This window comes from Procambarus clarkii, chromosome 28, assembly GCF_040958095.1.
Source record: "Procambarus clarkii isolate CNS0578487 chromosome 28, FALCON_Pclarkii_2.0, whole genome shotgun sequence".
Classification (NCBI taxonomy): Eukaryota; Metazoa; Arthropoda; class Malacostraca; order Decapoda; family Cambaridae; genus Procambarus; species Procambarus clarkii.
Window position 1 is genome coordinate 8902439 of NC_091177.1, and position 24429 is coordinate 8926867.

The following is a 24429-nucleotide window of genomic DNA, read 5'->3' on the forward strand; positions in this document are numbered from 1 at the left end:
CCCCCTATCTAATCTTTCCTTCTCTTTCTCTTTCACACTTTCTTCCTCACTCCCACTTTGTACTTATTCTGTCTGTCTGTCTGTCTGTCTGTCTGTCTGTCTGTCTGTCTGTCTGTCTGTCTGTCTGTCTGTCTGTCTGCCTGTCTGTCTGTCTTTCTGTCTGTCTGTCTGTCTGTCTGTCTGACTGTTTATCTGTCTGTTTGTCTTTGTCTGTCTCTGTCTGTCTGTCTCTCTCTCATTCTCTCTCTCTCTCTCTCTCTCTCTCTCTCTCTCTCTCTCTCTCTCTCTCTCTCTCTCTCTCTCTCTCTCTCTCTCTCTCTCTCTCTCTCTCTCACTCTTTTTTCAACTAAGACTAGGGTTCAGTAGGGCTGTCATTTGGTGGTGTACCTAGTGAAACTGCAAGCAAGAGCTGTTATCCAGCCTCAACTCATCTGAAGCCTGTTCCTGAAGACTCATTTATTTCATGAAATTGTACTTTGAAGCTAACTACCACATAGTGACCTATTATATAAAGCACCTGGTGAAACTGCAAGCAAGAGCTGTAATCCTGCCTCAGCTCATTTGAAACCTAATCCTAAAGACCCATTCATTTCAGGAGCCTATTATAAGCATCAATAGGGATAAACTTTATTCATTAACAGCATTAGGTAACAAACATATAAGGAACAGAATGAGCTTAAAGCCAACTGTGGGCCAGAGCCTTCATGTTATCAGTTGACCTGATCTCCCGTGTATCAACCTGTTGAGCGAACAAATTATAGATGCGAGTCAGCCTAGGAATGAATTATCGCTGATGTTCTTGAGAAAGGCAGATCCAGTATGAGACTGTAGAAGGTTGAGAGCCTAGTGCTACTGTTGCCAACTTCTGGTTGTCCACGGAGTAGGGCCAGGTCCGGAGCTTTGAGAATGTTAGTCTTGTACATTACAGTAAGACCACCAACGGCACCTCTCTCTCTCTCTCTCTCTCTCTCTCTCTCTCTCTCTCTCTCTCTCTCTCTCTCTCTCTCTCTCTCTCTCTCTCTCTCTCTCTCTCTCTCTCTCTCTCTCTCTCTCTCTCTCTCTCTCTCTCTCTCTCTCTCTCCCTCACACACACACACACACACACAAACCAGGCCCCCCCCCCTAGGGGGCCTGGTAGCATGGTGGATAGCGCGCAGGACTCGCAACTCTGTGGTGCGGGTTCGATTCCCACACCAGGACGAAACAAATTTGCAAAGTTTCTTTCACCCTGAATGCCCCTGTTACCTAGCAGTAAATAGGTACCTGGGAGTTAGTCAGCTGTCGCGGGCTGCTTTCTGGTGTGTGTGTGTGTGTGTGTGTATGTGTGTGTGTGTGTGTGTGTGTGTGGTGTGGTGTGGAGAAAAAAAAAAGTAATTAGTAAACAGTTGATTGACAGTTGAGAGGCGGCCCGAAAGAGCAAAGCTCAACCTCCGCAAACACAACTAGGTGAATACAACTAGGTGAATACACAAACACACACACACATACACACACACACACACACACACACACACACACACACACACACACACACACACACACACACACACACACACACACACACACACACACACACTTCCCTTAGTATCAAAGTGGTTGACAAATGGAATGCATTAGGAAGTGATGTGGTGGAGCCTGACTCCATACACAGTTTCAAGTGCAGATATGATAGAGCCCAATAGGCTCAGGAACCTGTACACTGTTGATTGACGGTAGAGAGGCGGGACCAAAGAGCCAGAGCTCAGCCCTCGCAAGCACAAATAGGTGAGTACAACTAGGTAAATACATGCAATATACGCCCAAGCAAACACATTAACCGGAACGTTATTTTTACTATTGTTATTTTAATGTAAGTCTGTAAAATTGCTGTGGGTCACGGATTTTTTTTAAACACATGTACATACATCTACATTTATGCAGCAGCTACCAAGGACTATATGGTGGCGCTGTGGTAACACATTCACCCCGAGCCTTGTAAGCGATGTGTATTGGATCGAGTCCTGGATAGAAAGGATTGACTGCACCCAACAGTAATTGGTATCAATTTGTTTACTGACTGGCGGGTTGTGTTCCAGGATAAAAGATTGGTTATGGCTTAACGTGAACTATGGGATGGGGAAGCTCTCGTCTTGCTAGAGGAGTCAGAAGCTGTCTGTTCCTGTACCCGCCAGTGTAAAACAAAAGAATAGTTGTATTAAGAGCTAGCTATATGATAGTATAAATTCTCATCTCGCAGGATGGTTTATCAAACAGGAGCATGTGATCCGTCACCGGGACTTGCAAACTGACTTTGTGATGAACAGTTGAAATCTGCAGATAAACTGTATGGTAAACCGAACCTCTATTTCACGTTAAGGTTTTCGCTGGGTGTCGCAATAGGAACCAATCCAATTAGAGGAAAGAAATGAGTCTGACCCCAACCTGTCTCTGACAGCCACCTGCCACCAATTCATCATACACAAAACCCCGGACATAAGGATATACAAAAATGCATTCTTTCCTATAGCTGTATGTCAAACCACTTGGACTAGAGGGTAGAGCGACGGTCTCGCTTCATACAGGTCGGCGTTCAATCCCCGACCGTCCAAGTGTTGGGCACCATTCCTTCCCCCCGTCCCATCGCAAACCCTTATCCTGACCCCATCCCATTCAGTGCTATATAGTCATAATAGCTTGGCGCTCTCTCCTGATAGTTCCCTTCCTATAGCTGTACACAAGAGGATACCACGAGGTGTTCAGGTCTCTCTTCCTATTTCTCTTCTCGCCTCCATCTCTCTCCTCTTTTCCCTCACCATTCTCCCCTCTCCTTCCCTCACCCCTCACCTCGCCTCTTCCTCTCCCCTACATCATCCTTTTTCCCTTTCCTCCAATGGTTCCCCCTCCCCCCTCTCCCGCTCTGCGCACTCTCTCCTCTTCCCTTCTACTTTCTCCTCTCCCCTCACCACTCCCTCCCCCCTTTCCAGCTACACTTCTCTCACCACTTCCCACTTGACCCTCCCTCTCTCTGCCACCCCCTTCTTTCCATCTCCCTATTCCCTTACCTCCTTCCCAATCCATCTCCCATTCCTCTCTGTCTGTCTGTCTGTCTGTCTGTCTGTCTGTCTGTCTGTCTGTCTGTCTGTCTGTCTGTCTGTCTGTCTGTCTGTCTGTCTGTCTGTCTGTCCGTCTGCCTGTCTGTCCATCTGTCCGTCTGTCCATTTGTCCGTCTGTCTGTCTGTCTGTCTGTCTGTCTGTCTGTCTGTCTGTCTGTCTGTCTGTCTGTCTGTCTGTCTGTCTGTCTGTCTGTCTGTCTGTCTGTCCGTCTGTCTGTCTGTCTGTCCATCTGTCCGTCTGTCTGTCTGTCCATCTGTCCGTCTGTCCGTTTGTCCGTCTGTCTGTCTGTCTGTCTCTCTCTCTCTCTCTCTCTCTCTCTCTCTCTCTCTCTCTCTCTCTCTCTCTCTCTCTCTCTCTCTCTCTCTCTCTCTCTCTCTCTCTCTCTCTCTCTTCTCAATCTCCTTTCGCTCTCGGAACATGTTACGAACAGATGGAAACTGTCGAAAAACGATCTGAAAAACAAAACCAAAATTTCATACTTTACAGGATTTCCTGCATGAGTGTCGCAATAGGAGCCAATTGTTCTTAAGGAGGCAACAGGGGTAGACACCGATCTCCTAAATACACAAATCACTATGCTCAGCTGAGTGAGGCTAACTCCAGTGAGGCGCCGGGCCTCACTGACTTCCCCTCTTCAGAGGGGAAGAGGGGAGGAAAGGGGGCCGAGAAAGGTAGAGAAGAGGAGAAAGGGAAGAGAAGGTGGAGAAAGGGAGGGAAGATCGGGGGAGAGGATATTTCATATTAATACATTTTCTGAGAGAAAGGGGAGAGTTGGACCAATGGGATGGGGACGAGGGAAATATAAGGGTGATAGGGAGAATAGTGAGGAAGAGAACGCGGTCAGCCGAGTACACTTTTCACACAGATATATATATATAAATGGAAAAAAATCCATTTTTGAGGGGAGGAAATTTTCGAGGTTGGAGTGGGGAAAAGATAAGGATATGAGGAGTGAGGGTAGAGAGGAGAAAGGAAAGGAAAGAGGGAAAGAAGGGAGGGGGAAGGTAAGAGAGGGGAAGTTAGGATAGAGGGTAAAGAACAGGGAAGAAGTGAGAGAGAGAGTATCCCGGACACTACCCGAATGCCCTCCTATTATATATCCTGGAGGGCCCAGTAGTACAGCCTGGTTCGTTTTCGATCTACAATCAAGAATTCCGGGTTCGGATCTCCCATTGGGACAGAGAGGGTTGGGCGTGTTTTCTGTCACCTTATACCCCTGTCCACCTAGCAATAAATAGGTACTAAGAGACTAGTCAGCATGTTGTGTGGCTACATGGTGAGGACGGTCAGTAAGTCGACCCTGGGGAAGGGGAGAGGGAGGACCTCGATAGCAGCCTAACATGTACTGTATATATATATACAGTACCTGTATATATATATACAGTGTATACAGGCCTGTATACACTGCCTGTATACACTGCCTGTATACACTGCCTGTATACAGTACCTGTATACACCTGCCTGTATACAGTACCTGTATACGGTACATGTATACACTGCCTGTATACACTGCCTGTATACAGTACCTGTATACACTGCTTGTATACAGTACCTGTATACACTGCCTGTATACACTGCCTGTATATAGTACCTGTATACAGTACCTGTATACACTGCCTGTATACAGTACCTGTATACAGTACCTGTATACACTGCCTGTATACACTGCCTGTATACAGTACCTGTAAACACTGCTTGTATACAGTACCTGTATACAGTACCTGTATACACTGCCTGTATACAGTACCTGTATACACTGCCTGTATACAGTACCTGTATACACTGTATACACTGCCTGTATACAGTACCTGAATACACTGTCTGTATACACTGCCTGTATACAGTACCTGTATACACTGTCTGTATACACTGCCTGTATACAGTACCTGTATACACTGTCTGTATACACTGCCTGTATACACTGCCTGTATACAGTACCTGCATACACCTGCCTGTATACAGTACCTGTATACACCTGCCTGTATTTAGTACCTGTATACACTGCCTGTATACGGTACCTGTATACACTGCCTGTATACTGTACCTGTATACACTGCCTGTATACAGTACCTGTATACACTGCCTGTATACAGTACCTGTATACACTGCCTGTATACAGTACCTGTATACAGTACCTGTATATACTGCCTATATACAGTACCTGTATACAGTACCTGTATACCCTGCCTGTATACAGTACCTGTATACACTGCCTGTATACAGTACCTGTATACAGTACCTGTATACACTGCCTGTATACAGTACCTGTATACAGTACCTGTATACACTGCCTGTATACACTGCCTGTATACAGTACCTGTATACAGTACCTGTATACACTGCCTGTCCCCCGACATAATGAATTATAATTATATGAAAGGAAATGCCTCTCAGTTCGTGTTGGAAGGCGGGCAGGGAAGAGAGGGAGTAGGAGGAATGGCAGGAAGGGTGTGGGGATGGTGTGATGGGGGAGGGTGTAGGGGAGACGGGGGAGTGGGGGGTAAGATGGGGGAGGGTGTAGGGGAGACGGGGGAGTGGGTAAGATGGGGGAGGGTGTAGGGGAGACGGGGGAGTGGGTAAGATGGGGGAGGGTGTAGGGGAGACGGGGGAGTGGGTATGATGGGGGAGGGTGTAGGGGAGACGGGGGAGTGGGGGGTAAGATGGGGGAGGGTGTAGGGGAGACGGGGGAGTGGGTAAGATGGGGGAGGGTGTAGGGGAGACGGGAGAATGGGGAGAGGGGGAGAGACAGACTATCGCAGGCACTGCTTGCTACTCCTGCTGGTATACATATAACAGACTGATGTAAATAATTTGAAAATGATTATGTGTGTACTTGACAAGAAGTGTCATCTATTGGCAGAATTTTGCCTAAAGCCCACAAACTGATGACGTCACAGGTTAGGTAGCCAAGCCATTTTTTTATGAGAAAAATTATCCTGCAATATTTCATTTAACTTAATTAACCATTTCAAATGGTTGAAAACTTAACTTTTTTGGAAGATTAGAATTGAAACAGGATGTAATAAACGGCGCAAGTGTTCTTAAAGTTGAAAATATTATTAAGAGAGTTGAGCATTTTACCAATCCTTTCCTGTGATTGGCTGTCGTGGAGAATGTCAACAACGAGTTTCTACCAATGAAATACAAGCACGGGAATTCTTCCTTCAGCACAACAACCCGCCTTATGGGCTGCTGTTGGCCTGTTGATAGTGCAATGTTATGCCAACAGATGGCACCAGCTGTATCTTATAGGGTGGCTAGTTGTTAGTGTAATTTTATGGCGATGGATGACATAAGATGTATCTTACGGCTGCTATCGACTTGGCCTGTTGATAGTGTTGTTTTCTGCCAATAGATGGCATCAGCTGTATTAATTGCCTTCGAATTTCCCTTAAACACTAATGTAAAAGTCCCGTATCTAATGATAGAGGTTACATATATCCAGCTATTATTAGGTACCTGGAGTTTTGCAGTCTTCTGCTGAGATACAATAATGCATCCAAAGCTGCTGATCAAATGCTTCTGCATTATTATCGAACATAATAACATTTCAACCCAATCACTTAGGCTGGACGGTAGGGCGACGGTCTCGCTTCATGCAGGTCGACGTTCAATCCCCGACCGTGCAAGTGGTTGGGCACTATTCCTTCCCCCCGACCCATCCCAAATCCTTATCCTGATCCCTTCCAAGTGCGATATAGTCGTAAGGGCTTGGCGCTTTTCTCTGATAGCTCCTCTCCTATTCCTCTTCACTTAGACAATCGGAACCTCGAACCGCCGACCACATAAACTGGTACTTGCCGCTCTACCTACTGGGAAACAGTATTACTACTGTTTCCCAACCCGTCCTTTAAGGTTAAAGGTTAAATTTGCAGATTTTCAACCCGTCCTCCAAACAAAGACCCAAACGTGATTCCATGCACCCGCCTAACCCCATGTTGATGAATGAAAAAATGGTTTACACATCACTCACAACTCATGACGTTCGAACACTTCCGGAGCAAGTGCTTCACTGACGACTTCTGTTCGAATCACAACGCTGTAAACCAAGATTTTACTCCTGTTTAGTTGCATTTGCCTAGATTATGTAGTTACTCAGATATTTACATTGCAAATTATATATATATATATATATATATATATATATATATATATATATATATATATATATATATATATATATATATATATATATATATATATATAAGTGTCTTGTGACAAGTAGTCTTGTACCTTGCATGTAACCAATGTTGTAACCCTTTTTGTGTAATGAAATTTTAAATAAAGTTAGATATATATATATACACACACACACTAAAAGAATAGGAGTGGTAGGGAAAGAAAATATCAAAGTGTTCAGTGAGGATGCACAAGGTCTTCTCTGAGTACTCATTATTTTCTTCTCCGAGGCTATGGGTCCCTACACTTGCACCAGAAGTGGTAACCCTTTTAGGTTATATATATATATATATATATATATATATATATATATATATATATATATATATATATATATATATATATATATATATATATATATATATATATATATATATATATATATATATATATATATATATATATATATATATGTCGTACCTAATAGCCAGAACGCACTTCTCAGCCTACTATTCAAGGCCCGATTTGCCTAATAAGCCAAGTTTTCATGAATTAATGTTTTTTCGTCTACCTAACCTACCTAACCTAACCTAACCTAGCTTTTTTTGGCTACCTAACCTAACCTTACCTATAAATATAGGTTAGGTTAGGTTAGGTAGGGTTGGTTAGGTTCGGTCATATATCTACGTTAATTTTAACTCCAATAAAAAAAAATTGACCTCATACATAGAGAAAAGGGTTGCTTTATCATTTCATAAGAAAAAAATTATAGTAAATATATTAATTCAGGAAAACTTGGCTTATTAGGCAAATCGGGCCTTGAATAGTAGGCTGAGAAGTGAGTTCTGGCTACTAGGTACGACATATATATATTTAAACACCCATAGAGCATAATAATATTAATAATATTTAAAACAAAATAAAATCATTTGCGATAAATGAGTTTGTTTCACTAGTTTACGACTCTATTCCTGGACCAAAGTTTACTTGTAGCCTTTTTAAATCTAAATTATTCATATTATCACCCGTTGTTTCGAGTTCTCGCTTGATTTAATTGTTTTGCAAGTTGTTTATATACTCTTTGTTTGTGTTTTTTTTTCATTCTGTCCATCAGCGTCGTCGCCTTCGTTTACAAATTAAAGATCAGTAGAGTCAGTGTTCTTAATGTACCTTCGTAAGCAAGATACCTGATGCTAATGGTTAAATATGGCGTTTAACGTTGAATATTTTTCTTCACCACTCACAACCAGTAATAAATGTTGGATGATATGTTAAACATTATAATTTATCTTGCAAATTTATTATGATTTGCATAATAAATACATATTGGTACATAAATACATATATTTGTACAGCATAAGTTTTGAATCTTCTTTAATTTAAAAGAAAAGAAGGTTTTATGCTATTTTCCCTGAACAGAAATAAAAACATTACTGAGGAGCACCGTAGCTGGCAGAGGGACCAGAGCGTGCAGCAGCAGCGTCTTCTGCAGCAGCCTTGGCGATCTGGTCCAGCACGAACTGGGGGATTGGGTGGGGGAACTCAGGAGCCACTGGCAGCAGGTCAGACTCGGGCTGGTAGCCGTTCTCGTCGGCGACGAATTTCACATGAACGGGTGTGCCGTCAGGAGCAGTGTAGCTGTAATATAGAATACTCTTGAGAACTGTGGAATACATCTCTGTGTTCTGTTAGATTAATATGATATTTGAGAATAGCTCACACCTTCATTATCTTGTAATTGCACTCACGAATAGCTTCCGGACTTGACTACAGCGCCTTCGGGACCGTCGGGAGAGCCAGACTGGGACAACTTGATGCCATTGCCAGTCTCGACATCGAAGTTGTACCTGCCATCCTCTTCGTGGATACGGTCGTCCCTCAGGATGGGGATTTCCTCGCTAGACTCACTGTAGCGTGAAGGAGCGGCTGGGGCGGCGTAACCCCCCTGGGGGGCAGCGGTGGCCACGGCGGCAAGAGCGGCGAGAATCACCTGCACAACAAACACACCGAAATTAGTTAAAGGAAATAATTAAAATGAATTTCTGTATATAACACTAATCCTTACTACATTTAGCTTCGTTGCATTGCTCATTTATTTTTTAAACGAAATGTATATGCATGATAAATCATGCATATGCATTTTTTCTTATACTTATTGTAACTATTTTAGCGGTACTTTATACAGGACACATATATTAGGAGTGTGTAATGCAATGTCTAAATAGTTTAAATTATAAAGAAAATGTTAAAATTTATTAACTATAATATATATGATTACCATTGATCAAAATTTTCGAAATTTAAAAAATTAATGACATTAATGATATATATATATATATATATATATATATATATATATATATATATATATATATATATATATATATATATATATATATATATATATATAGATATATATGAGAGATTTCAGGTACTCACAAACTTCATGTTGGCTGAGGTGTTCAAACACTGATGTCTGCACTGTCCGAGGCCACGTATATATAGTCCCCAGACGCCTACTCCTACACAGTTGCCAGCTTCGCTCTCTGAGGCAATCTTCGCCCTATATTTCTCACTACCTTTGATTTTCAAGGCCAGTGTCTTAAGCTGAACTTACGATCCTCGACCTCAGACGAGCCCCACCCTCTTTATCCTTTCTATTTCTCTTCGTACGGTCGTTACAGCGACGCTCACACTGTAATATTAAATATCAATATAATATATTGATTTGCTGATATAAATCATAATTGAATTCCATGCAAACAATTATTAATTCTTCATAATCAATTTTATTTGTTAAACGTTCTTGTGTTCGTATTGCTTTAGATATGTTCGATCTGCGACCTATACTGAAGAGAAGATGCAGGGAAACCGGCACTTCAATAAAAGTTTCTGTCAAAATAACAAAATAATAATGACCTCGACGGAAGTTATCAAAATAAAATTAATTACATTTTACTCTCTCTTTTTTAAGAGTATTTCATTGTTCCTGGAATTTTTGGAATCAGGAAATTAACATAAGGAAAACTTGTGAAGCACCTGATAAAAATTTAATACGAAAGAGATGTGAAAAGAAATCCCATGCAGATTAAAACACTAGTTGACCAGAACACAGGTTGACCAGGACACAAGTACTGGACCAGAACACCAGTGGCTTAGAAACATCATTTAACTAGAATGCACTGATCCATAACATCAGTGAACCAGAACACCATTGGACCAGAGCACCAATGTATGGGAACAGCACTAGGGAAAAGAACACAAATGGATCAAAACACTACTTGACCAGAACACCAATGGACCACAAGACCAGTGGCCCACAACATCAGTGGACCAGAACGTCAGTGGCCGACCACACCAGTGCCCCAAAATACCACTGGTCTACCACACCAGTGCCCCACAACACCACTGGCCTACCACACCAGTGGCCTACCACACCAGTGGACCACAACAGCAGTGGACCACAACACCAGTGGACCACAACACCAGTGGCCTACCACACCAGTGGACCACAACACCAGTGGCCTACCACACCAGTGGACCACAACACCAGTGGCCTACCACACCAGTGGACCACAACACCAGTGGACCACCACACCAGTGGCCTACCACACCAGTGGACCACAACACCAGTGGCCTACCACACCAGTGGACCACAACACCAGTGGCCTACCACACCAGTGGACCACAACACCAGTGGCCTACAACACCAGTGGACCACAACACCAGTGGCCTACCACACCAGTGGACCACCACACCAGTGGCCTACCACACCAGTGGACCACAACACCAGTGGCCTACCACACCAGTGGACCACCACACCAGTGGCCTACCACACTAATGATAGGAAAAAAATAAGTTACAAATGGAGACGAAGCGACTCAATATTACCATTTATAATTACTCAATAATTATATTATATTACTTTCATAAGTAGATGAAATGTCGCCAGAGTGTGTAATATGCGATAAAAGTAATAGATAAGTTTGTGAAAAAGAGAAGAATATATAAGGTTTTGGTTGCTCGGTAAATATATTTCTTGTTGCGAGCCAATAGGGCCACTTGTTCTATAAAACAATTGTTGTCTTGACGTTGCATACTGTCAAATAATAATTATATGTATATGTATTTTATTTTTCAAAAATATATTCTGTCGTTTATATTAGGTTTGGGTACAGCGTCCGGGTCTTTCCCCTCCGCCCTCTCTCTTCCCCAATCGCCACTCTCTCTTAATTTACCCTCTCTCTTTCATCTCTCTCTCTTCTCCAGTCTCCCCTCTCTTCCATTTTTCTGTTCTCCTCCCTCTCCAGTTTCTCACCCATCATTACCCTTCTCCCCCTCCACCCTTCTCCTCCCTTCTCCCCTTTCCACCCTTCTACTCATCTCCCCCTTTCTCCCTCCTCCACCCTTCTCCTTTCCCCAACTTCCCGCCTCTCTCCCCCTCTCTCACTTTTCCTCCCTTCTCTTTCCCTGCCCAACCCTCTCCGCCTTTGTCTGACGGTTCGTCTAGCTTGTCACGTGATTGTCCTAACCACTATACACCTCACACTAACCGTCTCTACTCTTGTTAAGTGCATTAATTGTCGTTACCAGGAGGAAGTTATCAAACAGAAAGATATATGTTAAACAAAGTCCCAAAGACCAGACGACGTCTTTAACAGGGTCGTAAGCACGACATTATGAGAGCCTTTGTTTTGTATATATATAATGATTCCCTACAGTCGAACAATGTACCTGAATCGTCGAGAGTTGCAAATGTTGTGTCAATCTTTAAGAAGGAAAATATATCACGTGAGTCAAACTATCCGCCAATATCTTATTTATTTATTTATTTATTTTTTTACATGCAAGAGTTTTTGCGTTCTTGCAAATCCACTAGCAAGCATAGCGTTTCGGGGAGGTCTTTAATCTTAATTTTTCCTGAAATATGATCAGCCAAATTGTTTAACAACCAATTAGCTTAATGTCTATTGTGGGAAAATTCCTTGAATTGATTATCTCAAAAACCATTCGTCTGCACCTTGAAAAATATTGATTAATATGGGATTCACAACACGGTTTTACAAATGGCCGCTCTTTTTTGTAGGATGTTGTTGTTGTTCCAGATTTTGCTACTCAGTACGAAGTGTTCATGTAGCACGAGCTATGGTGAGCCCGTATTTTTTTTTTTTTTAGGAATTTGCTTTCATTCTATATCAGCATATTTTTGGCAGCTAATAGTGGAAAGGATTTTTGATGTTGTGTGCCTTGACTTCAGCAAATCATTTGATACAATGCCTCGCGAAAGACTAATCAGTAAAATTAGTATCCTCATTTGGATAAGGGTATTATTATTTCAATGGAAAACAATCAGTATAATGAAGTTAAGTCATAGTGGGGAAACCCTCGTTGAACAGAAAACACGAAACAATATATATAAATTGTTTAAGTGTGGATTCAGGTTTGGAATGTGGGTGGTTGATATAATATAGAAAAAATCTGGTAACAGAATACATGTGGGGGTAACTTGAGTATTACACGTGTAGTTTAGAAATACATATGAATGAGATTGAATGGATATAATTATGAGCGGATTTGTATAGTGTTAATAGGCCTTCTGCAGTTTCCTTAATTCGTATGTTCTTACGATCTCTTCTTTCTTTGTATTTTTATTCCTGTCTAAAAATAATAGAAAATAAATGCTCTCTCTTGTAAACTTTCATGAAAGCCTGGGTGTTTCCTGAACTGATTCCAAGCTTTCTCTTTCTTTTTCGTAACTTTACAGTGCCTGTTGTCAACCACTTTTTATTGTACAAAGTTCTTCTGTCGTATATATTAAAGATAATTAATTCCATATATCATTACTTTGTAACTCTTAATTCTACATTAGTTCAGCATAACTCTTTAATAGTTAAATATATTTTAAGTATTATTTTGTCTTCATCTGTCACAGTTGATAATTATATACATCATCTCAATTAGAAGATGATTGTATTTTTCGAGGGAATTTATATAATTTATACTGATTATTTGTTGTCTTTTGTCAAAATTAGATACAGAAGAGATGATACATTTCTGTTCATATTTTTGTTAATTCCATTAAATTTTGACTCAGATATACTCTAACGAAAAAAATTTAATTTATTGTAATTTGATTTGGATTCAGTCTTATAAGCCCTCCAGTGTTTTTCTTTACAGATGAAATTTCTCACAATTATTATTTTTCTGTGTCTTTTGTAGGTTTTTCTTATGACTTTTTTTTCTTGAGTAGTCCTATATTTGCATATAAAATTGATCTATTTTACAAGCAGATAAATTCCGTTGTTAAATTCTGTTACAAGAATGTTAAATTCCTTTATAGTCTCTTTTTTATTATCCCTATGTACTCCCCTTTGGCCTTAAGTGTTACTAACGGTGGATTGACAGACGCCGATATGAACAGCAAGAATTCATATACAGTATTAAGTTTAGTTATGAATATCACTGAGGGTTTTTTCTCGATAATTATAAATTCTATCTTTGCGGTCAATTTTGTCGCTTCTTCAAACTAAACCAATTATTGAAATACCGCTTTATTTACCACATACCCATCAAATTTTGTTTACACTACACCTGCGATACCCGCAATCCTTGTTCAACATATAATGTCGGGTTTGTCTGGGTTTAGCCCACCTAGAGCAGGACAAACACACTTATGGGGTGGTTTGTGTGTGTCGACCCGTGTGTAGGACGCCGGTAGACGCATGCTTGAATTGTCGCCTTCACTTCATGTGATTTATTGTAAGCCATTGTAGACAGTGCATAGATTTTCCTTTTGTGTTGTTCGCTCCGATCAAAATACGTACATTGCAAAATTGGATTCTCATCATTAGATTTTCTATGATGCTTTTCTCTAAATTGGCTGCTTTATGTCTTAAATTTTCTGAGTGATTGTTCTCAGAATAATTTCCTATATCTGTCTTTTGTATATATTTCTAGCATGTAGTGGTACTATTTATGGTGGCGTTAGCTTGGGCTCCATGTATTTACTATTTATATCTGCAGAATCGAGCTATTAGCTCTTGAACTCCGCCTTTCTAACCAATTTATTTTTCCTCTATTATGTCTACTACATACATTACTCTCTAACATACACACACACACACATCCCCAGGAAGCAGCCAGTAGCAGCTGTCTAACTCCTACGTACCTATTTACTACTAAGTGAACGAGTGCATTAGTAAGAAAGAAACTTTTTTCAATTCTTTCTCTGCCCATTTTTTCCGCCTCCGCCGCAAATCGAACCCGAGCTCTTAGGATTATGAGCCCCGACCGCTGTCCACTCGGTCGCGAGGACCCCCCCCCCCCTGTACTCACCTAATTGTACTCACCTAATTGTGCTTGCGGGGGTTGAGCTCTGGCTCTTTGGTCCCGCCTCTCAACCGTCAATCAACTGGTGTACAGATTCCTGAGCCTATTGGGCTCTATCATATCTACATTTGAAACTGTGTATGGAGTCAGCCTCCACCACATCACTTCCTAATGCATTCCATTTACTAACTACTCTGACACTGAAAAAGTTCTTTCTAACGTCTCTGTGGCTCATTTGGGTACTCAGCTTCCACCTGTGTCCCCTTGTTCGCGTCCCACCAGTGTTGAATAGTTCATCCTTGTTTACCCGGTCGATTCCCCTGAGGATTTTGTAGGTTGTGATCATGTCCCCCCTTACTCTTCTGTCTTCCAGTGTCGTGAGGTGCATTTCCCGCAGCCTTTCCTCATAACTCATGCCTCTTAGTTCTGGGACTAGTCTAGTAGCATACCTTTGGACTTTTTCCAGCTTCGTCTTGTGCTTGACAAGGTACGGGCTCCATGCTGGGGCCGCATACTCCAGGATTGGTCTTACATATGTGGTGTACAAGATTCTGAATGATTCCTTACACAGGTTCCTGAACGCCGTTCTGATGTTAGCCAGCCTCGCATATGCCGCAGACGTTATTCTCTTTATGTGGGCTTCAGGAGACAGGTTTGGTGTGATATCAACTCCTAGATCTTTCTCTCTGTCTGTTTCATTAAGTACTTCATCTCCTATTCTGTATCCTGTGCCTGGCCTCCTGTTTCCACTGCCTAGTTTCATTACTTTGCATTTACTCGGGTTGAACTTCAACAGCCATTTGTTGGACCATTCACTCAGTCTATCCAGGTCATCTTGTAGCCTCCTACTATCATCCTCTGTTTCAATCCTCCTCATAATTTTTGCATCGTCGGCAAACATTGAGAGGAACGAATCTATACCCTCTGGGAGATCATTTACATATACCAGAAACAGTATAGGTCCAAGGACTGACCCCTGCGGGACTCCACTTGTGACGTCTCGCCAATCTGAGGCCTCACCCCTCACACAGACTCGTTGTCTCCTGTTGCTTAGGTATTCCTCTATCCACCGGAGTACCTTCCCTCTCACCCCAGCCTGCATCTCCAACTTTCGCACTAGCCTCTTGTGTGGTACTGTATCAAAGGCTTTCTGACAATCCAAAAATATGCAGTCTGCCCACCCTTCTCTTTCTTGCCTTATTTTTGTTGCCTGGTCGTAGAATTCAAGCAACCCTGTGAGGCAGGACCTGCCATCCCTGAACCCATGTTGATGCTGTGTTACAAAGTTCCTTCGCTCCAGATGCTCCACTAGTTTTTTTCGCACAATCTTCTCCATCAGCTTGCATGGTATGCAGGTTAGGGACACTGGCCTGTAGTTCAGTGCCTCCTGTCTATCCCCTTTCTTGTATATCGGGACTACGTTAGCTGCTTTCCAAATATCTGGCAGTTCCCCTGTTGCCAGTGATTTGTTATACACTATGGAGAGTGGTAGGCTCAGTTCTCTTGCTCCTTCCTTTAGAACCCAAGGGGAGATTCCATCTGGGCCTATAGCCTTCGTCACGTCCAACTCTAGTAAACACTTCCTTACTTCCCCACTGGTAATCTCAAACTCTTCCAGTGGTTCCTGGTTAGCTATTCCCTCACTTACCTCTGGAATTTCTCCTTGTTCTAAGGTGAAGACCTCCTGGAATTTCTTATTCAATTCCCCACACACTTCCTTGTCATTTGTAGTGAATCCTTCCGCCCCTATCCTTAATCTCATAACCTGTTCCTTTACTGTTGTTTTTCTCCTAATGTGGCTATGCAACAATTTAGGCTGAGTCTTTGCCTTGCTTGCGATGTCATTTTCGTATTGTCTTTCTGCCTCTCTTCTCATCCTGACATATTCATTCCTTATCCATTATCCATTCCTTATCCTTATCCATTCCATTCCTGTGTGTGTGTGTGTGTGTGTGTGTGTGTGTGTGTGTGTGTGTGTGTGTGTGTGTGTGTGTGTGTGTGTGTGTGTGTGTGTGTGTGTGTGTGTGTGTGTGTGTGTGTGTGTGTGTGTGTGTGTGTGTGTGTGTGTGTGTGTGTGTGTGTGTGTGTATGTGTGTGTGTGTGTGTGTATTCACCTAGCTGTGCTTGCGGGGGTTGAGCTCTGCTCTTTCGGCCCGTTTCTCAACTGTCAATCAACTAACTGTTACTAACTACAGTTCCCCCCCCCCCCCCACACACAAAAAAAAAAACACCTACTGCTCCAGTGACCTACTATACACTATGGAGAGTGGCAAGCAAAGTGCTTCTGCACACTCTTTCTCACCATGGGTATTGAATGAGTGTGCAGAAGCACTTTGCTTGCCACTCACCATCGTGTATAGTTGGTCACTGGACACGGGAGACCTACCAGAAATATGGAAGACGGCTTATGTGGTCCCAGTATATAAAAAGGGTGACAGACAAGATGCACTGAACTACAGGCCAGTGTCCTTGACTTGTATACCATGCAAGGTGATGGAGAAGATCGTGAGAAAAACCTAGTAACACATCTGGAGAGAAGAGACTTCGTGACAACCCATCAACATGGGTTCAGGGAGGGGTAAATCTTGCCCTACAGGCTTAATAGGATTCTACGATTAGGTGACAAAGATTAAGCAAGAAAGAGAAGGATGCAAAGTGCCTCTGCACACTCTTTCAGTATCCATGGTGAGATCCCATCTGGACCAACAGCCTTTCTAACATCCAGATCCAGCAGGTGTCTTTTGACCTCCTCTCTCGTAATTTCGAACTCTTCCAAGGCCACCTGGTTTACCTCCCTTTCTCCTAGCACAGTGACCTCACCTTGTTCTATTGTGAAGACCTCCTGGAACCTCTTGTTGAGTTCTTCACACACCTCTCTGTCATTCTCAGTATACCCGTCCTCGCCTGTTCGAAGTTTCAATACCAGTTCTTTTACTGTTGTTTTCCTTCTGATGTGACTGTGGAGTAGCTTTGGTTCGGTCTTGGCTTTGTTTGCTATATCATTTTCAAAACTTTTCTCTGCTTCTCTTCTCACCCTGATGTACTCATTCCTGGTTCTCAGGTATCTCTCTCTGCTTTCTGGTGTTCTGTTATTCCGGAAGTTCCTCCACGCCCTTTTGTTCAGTTTCTTCGCTTCCATACATGCCCTATTATACCATGGATTCTTCTGTTGCTTCTCGGATTTTTCCCTTTGGGCCGGGATGAACCTGTTTACTGCCTCCTGACACTTTTGGGTAACATAGTCCATCATTCCCTGTACAGACTTATCTCTAAGGTCTGTGTCCCAAGGTATTTCACTTAGGAAACTTCACATCTGTTCATAATTCCCCTTTCGGTATGCCAGCCTTTTGATTCCTAGTTCTTTTTTGGGGGAGATAAGTCCTAGCTCTACCAGGTACTCAAAGTTCAATACACTGTGGTCACTCATTCCCAAGGACGCTTCCATCTTAACTTCCCTTATATCCCACTCATTTTGGGTAAATATCAAATCAAGCATTGCTGGTTCATCTTCTCCTCTCATTCTTGTTGGTTCTTTGATGTGCTGGCTTAGGAAGTTTCTTGTTGCCACGTCCAGCAGCTTAGCTCTCCATGTTTCTGGTCCTCCATGCGGGTCTCTGTTCTTCCAATCTATCTTCCCGTGGTTGAAGTCTCTCATAATTAGTAGTCCAGATCCATTCCTGCTAGCAACAGAAGCTGCTCTTTCTATTATGTTAATGGTGGCCATGTTGTTTCTATCATATTCCTGTCTAGGTCTTCTGTCATTTGGTTGTGGATTATATATGACTACGACTATAATTTTTTTCCCTCCATTTGTTACGGTACCTGCTCTGTAGTCACTGAAACCTTCACAGCCATGAATATCCATCTCCTCAAAATCCCAGCCTTTTCTTACCAGCAGAGCTACACCACCCCCACCTCTTCCTTCCCTCTCTTTCCTCATAACATAATAGTCCTGTGGGAACACTGCGTTTGTTAACGTTTTCGAGAGCTTTGTTTCTGTGAGGGCTATTATGTCTGGGTTTTCCTCTAGTACCCGTTCTCCAAGCTCATTTGCTTTATTTGTAATTCCATCTATGTTAGTGTACATCGCTTTGAGGCTCACTTTCTTCTGTCCCTTCTCAAATCGCCTCCTTGGTGAGTGTTCTTCTGGTGGGGGAGGCTGTTCCATGGATGTGAGGACCTGTGAGGTGGATAACAGGGTCTCAGAGGATACTGGGATGAGGGGCGGGGGATCTAGTGAAGGGGGAGGGACAGGGAGGGTATGGAGTGAAAGGGGAGGGAGGAAAAACATTATCGCCAACAGCATTTGGTGTTTCCAGGCGGTCACCCATCCAAGTACTAACCAAACCCAACGTTGCTTAACTTCGCTGATCGGACGAGAAGCGGTGTTCTCAACGTGGTATGGCCGTTGGCGTGTGTGTGTTCTCACCTATTTGTACTTGCAGAATCGAGCATTGACCCAAGGATCACGCCTTTCGTGTGTGTGTGTGTGTGTGTGTGTGTGTGTGTGTGTGTGTGTGTGTGTGTGTGTGTGTGTGTGTGTGTGTGTGTGTGTGTGTGTGTGTGTGTGTGTGTGTGTGTGTGTGTGTGTGTGTGTGTACTCACCTAATTGTACTCACCTAATTGTGTGTGTGTGTGTGTTTGTATTCACCTAGTTTTGCTTGCGGTGGTTGAGCTTTGCTCTTTCGGCCCGCCTCTCAACTGTTAATAACTGCTAACTATTTTTTTTCCACACACACACACACACACACACACCCAAGAAGCAGATCCGTAACATCTGTCTAACTCCCAGGTACCTATTTACTATTAGATAACAGGGGCACTCAGGGTGAAAGAAACTTTGCCATTTGTTTCTGCCTGGTCAGGGAATCGAACTCGGGCCACAGAACTACGAGTCCTGCACGCTGTCCACTCAGCTACCAGACCCTGTGTGTACTCACCTAGTTGTACTCACCTAGTTGTGCTTGCGGGGGTTGAGCTCTGGCTCTTTGGTCCCGCCTCTCAACCGTCAATCAACAGGTGTACAGGTTCCTGAGCCTATTGGGCTCTATCATATCTACACTTGAAACTGTGTATGGAGTCAGCCTCCACTGTGTGTGTGTGTGTGTGTGTGTGTGTGTGTGTGTGTGTGTGTGTGTGTGTGTGTGTGTGTGTGTGTGTGTGTGTGTGTGTGTGTGTGTGTGTGTGTGTGTGTGTGTGTGTGTGTGTGTGTGTGTGTGTGTGTGTGTGTGTGTGTGCAATTAAATTAAATTTTACGCTAAATGCAGAAAATTAAAATTTTCTTGATATCTTGAAAAATTCTTGCACTTCATATAAAAAATTGTCTCAGAGAAAACTTCAGAGTATGTCAGTAAATGTTTGACTAAGATACTTCCTCGTTACGGTACAACTGTTTGATCAGATGAGTAAGATGCTTTCTCCCCACTACTAATCAGCTGTTTGATTAGATGAGTATAGTTACAATGAAAAAACAAAGCAGAAAGAAAATATAATATCCTTGTAACGTGACAAGGTATGATATGATAGGATATGAAATGTGACAAGATATGATTAGAATATCATATATAATTCTTGCATGATTATTTACTTTCTCAGAATAGACATATGGGTCAAGTTTTCTTTTGAGACGAGTGCTTGAGCAAGCACACCTTGCCCCACCCGGCGTGGCCTCACCTTTTCCCCATCACTCAACCATTCTCTTGGCCTTGATCCTCACAGACCCCTTCAGTTCAAGGTCATACTTCACCATCACCTTCTGTTAGGTGTTATCCACATATTTGTATCATTTCTTTTAATTGTCTACAAATTAAGCTGTCCTGTTATTTATGTAATTTATGATCACGATGAACGTAACAATTGGAGTTTCACTCACAAAAACACCCCCTTGTCCACGGTCAATGTTTGTCTTGGTTTCTTTACGCCTCAGTGATGTTGTGAATCTTCATTTAGCTTTCTCGTTGTGTAGTAAATGATATTTTGCGTTAATTTCCATTTGAGTTTTCATTCCCATGTTATTCTCTCCATGAATTATCTAATTATTTTGTCTTCACCTAAACAGTATGCTAACTTTACTCTCCCTTTCTGTCTCTCTAATATCATTAATTTCCATTATATAGATATATTGAAAGACTAAAATGCAATGGTTGCTGGCCATTATTTCGTCGCCAATGCACTCAATGTCCGTCTCATTATGAATGCAGATCAAGTAAGAGAAGGCATGACACAGGAGATAATGATAAAGTGTTAAACATATTAACACAAAACAAAACAGGAAACAATGGATACAAATTGGATAAGTTTAAATTCAGAAAAAATGTGTAAATATTGGATTGTAAATAGGAATCATGATTTGTGGAACAAATTATTATGTATCATAATGGGATCGCTGGATTGATTCATACGAAGGACAGACACATTGAATATGTTTAGTTGGGTGAGAGCAGGAGCGGTCTTGCGCGGACCAACAGGCAGTCTGCAATGTCCTGTATTCTTCATGTTGTGTAAGTGGCGCCGCCTCTCTCTCAAGCTCTAGCCATAGTTATAACTCACCGCCTCAGCCTAACTAGCAATAGTTATACCTCACCGCATATTTTGCCACTGGTCACACCACTGGCACTCTAGCTACTCTCTAGTACGCCTCTCCTTAATCAGTAATACAGAAGTGATTTATACAGTGTGAGAGTTTTCTTAGCGGTAATATGCATTATAATATATTAAATGCTACTGATTCAAGCATCACTCATTATTTTTTGTTGGAGAATATAGGGACATAGACCTAGTTAAACATATACAACAGAATGAAAATTGCGACTTTATTTTGTAACTCATATTTCACACAAACACAAATAAATAAATATACATTCATCCTAATACGCTAACATTAGTTTAATGTTTGACTTGAGGCCTATTAACCGCGAACGGCTTATCAAAGCCACCACAAGAGCTGACTCTTTAACCAACATGTATCCTTTAGTCTTGAGCATACTTCAAGATTAAAGAAAACTCTTAATACATATTCACACTAAGCAGCAAGGAATATCTCCAGATAATCTATACAAGCGAAACCGAATGATACAGAGTTTTACTGCTGATATTCAGGCTGGTGATTAATTAGGAGGACCGTAGCTGGCAGAGGGACCCGACTTGCCGCGAGCGGCGGCAGCGTCCTCCTGAGCAGCGAAGGCGATCTGGTCCAGCACGAACTGGGGGATTGGGTGGGGGAACTCAGGAGCCACTGGCAGAAGGTTAGACTCTGGCTGGAAGCCGTTCTCGTCGGCGACGAACTTCACAACGACGGGAGTGCCGTCAGGAGCAGTGTAGCTGTGGAAGACGTGTTACATGAAAGTACAGTATAAATTTAGTTATGTTGAAAATTAAAACTAATACAGATATTCCTTCAAACATAAAGACACCCAAACGGCAGGCAATACTCACGAGTATTGTCCAGCCTTGATGATTGCGCCCTCGGAACCCGGAGAACCAGACTGGGACAGGATAATGCCGTTACCAGTCTCCACGTCGAAATTGTATCTCCCATCGTCCTCCTGGATACGATCGTCCTTCAGAATAGGGACCTCTTCGCTTGAGCCCGCGTAGCGTGCCTGGGGGGCGGCGTACCCCTGGGGGGCGGCGGTGGCCACAGTGGCCAGCACGGCGAGAATAACCTACGTGGAATTAATAGATAGTTTTCAACAAAGATTTACAAACAATGTTTAAAATCAAAAAGCACCATTAATTAACAACCAAAGCCATAGCCGTTTTTAATTTTTTGAAAATAGTTTCAAAGAACTATTACTACATAAACTTTAACTTTACTACATAAAGAATGTAAAAACGCGAACTTGAAGACAAGAATTAGTCACCTTGAGACAGTCACTGGTTTGACAACCTTTATGCACTTAAAAGTTACATTCCTCTTCAGTTGATAAATAAATTTGACAGGCGAAATTTTCCATTGCTGTTTTATACGAAAAATTGTCAATTTAACCAAATTTATTCATAGATTCAGAACCACTTTTGGAATCTGATCACAGACTTGAAAAAATTTAGCTTTAGGATAAGGATTGATGTGAATGGATTGGATCATTATATTACTAAATTATATTTTGTCTTGGCTTGATATTTCAGTTCGGAATGAAAATTTCAATTAACAAGATGAAAGGAACATTACGGGAGTATTTATGTTTATATTTCTATCTTATGAGATAGAAGGGAATTTCAGAGAGATATTATAAACATGATAGTTTAATATGTATCCTTGTAAACAAAACAATGCAAGCGCCAGAAAACAAATAAATAGTCACAAAGTGGCAGCAAACAGTTAAGACACATGGAGGCAGAAAACAGTTAAGACACATAGACACAGCAAACAGTTAACACACATGGAGGCAGCAAACAGTTAAGATATATAGAGGCAGCAAACAGTTAAGATACATGGAGGCAGAAAACAGTTAAGACACATAGACACAGCAAACAGTTAACACACATGGAGGCAGCAAACAGTTAAGACACATAGACACAGCAAACAGTTAAGATACATGGAGGCAGCAAACAGTTAAGACACATGGACACAGCAAACAGTTAAGACACATGGAGGCAGCAAACAGTTAAGATACATGGAGGCAGCAAACAGTTAAGACACATGGACACAGCAAACAGTTAAGACACATGGAGGCAGCAAACAGTTAAGACACATGGAGGCAGCAAACAGTTAAGACACATGGACACAGTAAACAGTTAAGACACATGGAGGCAGCAAACAGTTAAGACACATGGACACAGCAAACAGTTAAGACACATGGAGGCAGCAAACAGTTAAGACACATGGACACAGTAAACAGTTAAGACACATGGAGGCAGCAAACAGTTAAGACACATGGACACAACAAACAGTTAAGACACATGGAGGCAGCAAACAGTTAAGACACATGGAGGCAGCAAACAGTTAAGACACATGGAGGCAGCAAACAGTTAAGACACATGGAGGCAGCAAACAGTTAAGACACATGGAGGCAGCAAACAGTTAAGACACATGGAGGCAGCAAACAGTTAAGACACATGGAGGCAGCAAACAGTTAAGACACATGGAGGCAGCAAACAGTTAAGACACATGGACACAGCAGACAGTTAAGACACATGGAGGCAGCAAACAGTTAAGACACATGGAGGCAGCAAACAGTTAAGACACATGGAGGCAGCAAACAGTTAAGACACATGGAGGCAGCAAACAGTTAAGACACATGGAGGCAGCAAACAGTTAAGACACATGGACACAGCAAACAGTTAAGACACATGGACACAACAAACAGTTAAGACACATGGAGGCAGCAAACAGTTAAGACACATGGAGGCAGCAAACAGTTAAGACACATGGAGGCAGCAAACAGTTAAGACACATGGAGGCAGCAAACATTTAAGACACATGGACACAGCAAACAGTTAAGACACATGGACACAGCAAACAGTTAAGACACATGGAGGCAGCAAACATTAGAAAGACACATGGAGGCAGCAAACAGTTAAGACACATGGACACAGCAAACACTTAAGAAACATGGACACAGCAAACAGTTAAGACACATGGAGGCAGCAAACATTAGAAAGACACATGGAGGCAGCAAACAGTTAAGACACATGGACACAGCAAACAGTTAAGAAACATGGACACAGCAAACAGTTAAGACACATGGAGGCAGCAAACAATTATGACACAGAGAGGCAGCAAACATATGTTAAGACACAGAGAAGTGGGCAAACAAGAGTTAATAAACAGTGGGAAAATATTGTTATTTTCCAGCTGAGATAATTCCCTTCCAAGCCATATACTCCCCGCCACAGTACAGCGATAACTCACAAGCTTCATGACGGCTTCTGCAAGAGGAAACTGAT

The 24429-nt window shown here is 42.2% G+C and overlaps 3 protein-coding genes and 1 non-coding gene across 4 annotated transcripts; 1 reads left to right on the top strand and 3 right to left on the bottom strand.

The window, feature by feature from the left end:
• Positions 1-8490: 8490 nt before the first annotated feature.
• LOC123754937 (cuticle protein AMP1A-like) lies at positions 8491-9694 on the bottom strand. The gene is made up of 3 exons (XM_045737280.2): positions 9652-9694; positions 8961-9202; positions 8491-8850 (listed from the first exon to the last, which is right to left on the bottom strand). The coding sequence occupies exons 1-3, from the start codon at positions 9658-9660 to the stop codon at positions 8643-8645; spliced, it is 459 nt and encodes a 152-aa protein (XP_045593236.1). The 5' UTR covers positions 9661-9694; the 3' UTR covers positions 8491-8642.
• A 748-nt stretch (positions 9695-10442) lies between these two features.
• On the top strand, positions 10443-11123 carry LOC138369412 (uncharacterized). Its single transcript, XM_069332647.1, has one exon. The coding sequence runs from the start codon at positions 10443-10445 to the stop codon at positions 11121-11123; it is 681 nt and encodes a 226-aa protein (XP_069188748.1).
• A 7712-nt stretch (positions 11124-18835) lies between these two features.
• Positions 18836-18954, bottom strand: LOC138369542 (5S ribosomal RNA). The gene has a single exon (XR_011229894.1). It is a non-coding gene; the product is annotated as a 5S ribosomal RNA (ribosomal RNA).
• Positions 18955-21339: 2385 nt separating this feature from the next.
• On the bottom strand, positions 21340-24429 carry LOC123754939 (cuticle protein AMP1A). Its single transcript, XM_045737282.2, has 3 exons — positions 24395-24429; positions 21976-22205; positions 21340-21861 (listed from the first exon to the last, which is right to left on the bottom strand). The coding sequence occupies exons 1-3, from the start codon at positions 24401-24403 to the stop codon at positions 21648-21650; spliced, it is 453 nt and encodes a 150-aa protein (XP_045593238.1). The 5' UTR covers positions 24404-24429; the 3' UTR covers positions 21340-21647.